Below are 2,826 nucleotides of genomic sequence, written 5' to 3'. Positions count from 1 at the left end.
CTCTCTCTCTCTCTCTCTCTCTCTCTCTCTCTCTCTCTTCTCTTCTCTTCTCTTCTCTCACACGAACTTAGGCATATTTCCAAATTCTTACAAGACTTTGCGTCTGAAAAAGTGTCAAAGACTTTGGAGACTAAACCCACGCTGCACCAACATGTTGATTCCATTTATTTATTGATGTATTGATGTATTTATTTATTTAATTATTTATTTTACGTAGCCCTGCACCGAAGATGAACTGTAAATTCTCCGTGGTTTCACAATGGTTCATTCAACACACCACGATTTTCCCTGAATACACCCGTGTGTAGTGTCAAAAGATCTTTCCACCTTCTGTCCCAACAGGTTACGGAATGACAGAGACAAGCCCAGCAACGCACACAGCACCCCTGGAGGGTTGGAAGTTCGGATCTGTTGGTGTTCCTTTGCCAAACACCGACAGCAAGGTAAACATCATGTTTTGCCATTTCTCAACATTTGTCTCTGGAAAATGTGTGTTTGGGGGCCCAACACACAAATATTGTGCTTAACTTTAAACGGGAGAAGGATAGATCGGACGTATAATTATCTCTTCACGCAGTTGGATTTCCATCGCACTGCAGAGCTTACCCCTCAGGGATTTTTTTACATTTTGTTTATTGTTTTGGTTTGGTTTGTTCTTTTTGGTGGCTTTTTTTCCTCGTGTCTAATTTTTGCTCTTTATTTAATGTTTTCCTACGCTGTCGCCGCTACATCTTAATTCACTTAGGACGCCGGCTATTTCGTGTCTGCCTGTCTGGCCGACCACAGGCCGAATGGGATATAGCATCCCAGTAGAATGACGAAGATACTTGATTCTATATAAACTTCCTCCACCTCCCATCCTCAATCCCAACTGGTGAATTGAACTCCTGTCGTCTGTCTGCAGCACCGCACCAAAGAACCTAACCATACTCTCTCAGTAATGTTTGGTCTGGCCGATTCAAGCTCTGCTCCGTCGATCTGCAGGTCTGGATAACTTAACAGAGGTGCTGCGCAGTGAGGCGACGCCAAAGTTTCAGACACAGTGACATGCGAAGGTTGTTTCAGGAGCACCAAAGTTACTTTAATCACTTTCTCACCAGTCTCTCTTTTAGGACGTGTCGCTAGTTCAGTTGGTAAAATACTGGGGTATGGTGTGGGTGACCATGGTTTGAATCCCAAATGGGAAATTCTTGAACTTGGGGTTTTTTGAAGCAGGGGCGAAAGCTGACTTGTTTGACAGGGTAATCAAAGTGAAACGGGACCAGATATGGCCTGTAGATATCACACAAGAATCTTACTCGAGGCGGCGACTATGAGTTGTGAATGAAAACAAATCCGGAATTCATATTGTATGTTCAACCGTCAAAATAATCGAGAAAGTATCTTATTAAATATCAATTCCAACTAAAATTATATTTAACTTTAGATGTGAATACACATACACAAAGCAAAGAAGCAGAGATGTCAGTATTAGATCTATATGTTATAGATCTACCAGTGAGTCTAACTCTTTGGTAGAACATGACAATTATCTTTTTTTAAATTTCACATTTGGCTGTTTTTGTCTAGCCTTTCGCGGCTAGGAGCTGGTGTCATAATCGAGGTCACGATCTGATTATAGGACGGTAAAAAGTCGAGGGGAAAAAAACAAGCGTTAGTTCCCCTCACATTTGTGAGGTAGACTCGACCAGTGTTAGTTAGCTTACATAATCAGGGCTTCTGATTGCATATAACTGTGGCCCCAAAGGGGTGAACAGGGTATATGTGGCAATGAAACAGTTTTGACTGCTATGCACATGTTCCCTTCAACTCTATTGGTAGACTCTTCCAGCCTCACTTTAAGCTTACTTAATCAAAACTTGCGACTGCTTATGGAGTGGCCCGAGAGGGGTGAGCAGGCTATTTCTGTGGCCGTGAAACCATTTTTAATGTTAGGCATACTGTTCATTGTTGATTAAGAACGTCTTTTTACATTTAATTTATGAGGTTTACGTTTATGGGTGAATTTGACAGCGACAATGTTTCAAAATTAGGAAGGGAAGCAGTGATTATTTGATTATATAGACGCTTCGCCACTGGTTTGAAGAGTCTTCAGGGCTCCGTTCTATAGAAGATGGGCGTTAAATTTGGAGGTCCTGCCTCTCCAACAGTATTAGCCTCTCTTTTACAATGGCTTTTACCTCTTCATACCCTGCCTGGTAGCCTAGTCTACAGTAATCTAGGAAAAGCTAGAAAGTTCAGAGTCTATTGAATTTGACGCATGTTTTTACTCATACTTACTGTGGGTTTTTCTGATATTTTCCTCAGTTGCCATTAAAAAACGAACTTAGTACCTTTGAAACATTTCTTTCAAATAAAGGTGAATCGGAAAGAAGTATTTGCTTTCTGGTACCAGTCGAAAAATTTCGTAACAAAATGTTTCTTCGCATTCTGCCAACAGGTGGTTGATATAGAGAGTGGCAGAGAGCTGGGAGCGAACCAGGAGGGAGAAATCTGGGTTCGAGGTCCTCAAGTGATGTTAGGTTATCATGACAACAATGAGGCTACACAAGAAGCTTTCGGAGGGGACGGCTGGCTGAAGACAGGCAGGCGCGGCTTCTCTTTTCGCTGAGAGTGGCAGTTCTTCTTCTTCTTCTTCTTCTTCTTCTTCTTCTTCTTCTTCTTCTTCTTCTTCTTCTTCTTCTTCCTCTTCCTCTTCTTCTTCTTCCTCTTCCTCTTCCTCTTCCTCTTCCTCTTCCTCTTCCTCTTCTTCTTCTTCTTCTTCTTCTTCTTCTTCTTCCTCTTCCTCTTCCTCTTCCTCTTCCTCTTCCTCTTCCTCTTCCTCTT

At 42.0% G+C, this 2,826-nt stretch overlaps 2 protein-coding genes across 2 annotated transcripts in view; both read left to right on the top strand.

The window, feature by feature from the left end:
* The window catches only part of LOC106011181 (4-coumarate--CoA ligase 4), a 7,606-nt gene extending 7,365 nt beyond the window's left edge, over positions 1-241 (top strand). The window contains exon 7 of the mRNA XM_013079914.2: positions 218-241. Coding sequence (XP_012935368.2) covers positions 218-241 — 24 coding nt within the window. The remainder of the gene's footprint in view (positions 1-217) is intronic.
* LOC118477347 (probable 4-coumarate--CoA ligase 1) lies at positions 19-2,611 on the top strand. The gene is made up of 2 exons (XM_035968586.1): positions 19-443; positions 2,441-2,611. Exons 1-2 carry the CDS (start codon positions 351-353, stop codon positions 2,609-2,611), a joined length of 264 nt encoding a protein of 87 aa, XP_035824479.1. The 5' UTR covers positions 19-350.
* The last annotated feature ends 215 nt before the right edge of the window (positions 2,612-2,826 follow it).

Source organism: Aplysia californica, unplaced genomic scaffold, assembly GCF_000002075.1.
Source record: "Aplysia californica isolate F4 #8 unplaced genomic scaffold, AplCal3.0 scaffold00068, whole genome shotgun sequence".
Lineage (NCBI taxonomy): Eukaryota > Metazoa > Mollusca > Gastropoda > Aplysiida > Aplysiidae > Aplysia > Aplysia californica.
This window is presented reverse-complemented; position numbering and strand designations above follow the sequence as displayed.

What these genes read in the sequence shown, in the direction of transcription:
- LOC118477347 (XM_035968586.1), top strand. Translation starts at nt 351, where the DNA reads ATGACAGAGACAAGCCCAGCAACGCACACAGCACCCCTGGAGGGTTGG. An exon ending in TGCCAAACACCGACAGCAAG is followed by an intron (nt 444 to 2,440) that starts GTAAACATCATG and finishes TTCTGCCAACAG; the next exon opens with GTGGTTGATATAGAGAGTGG.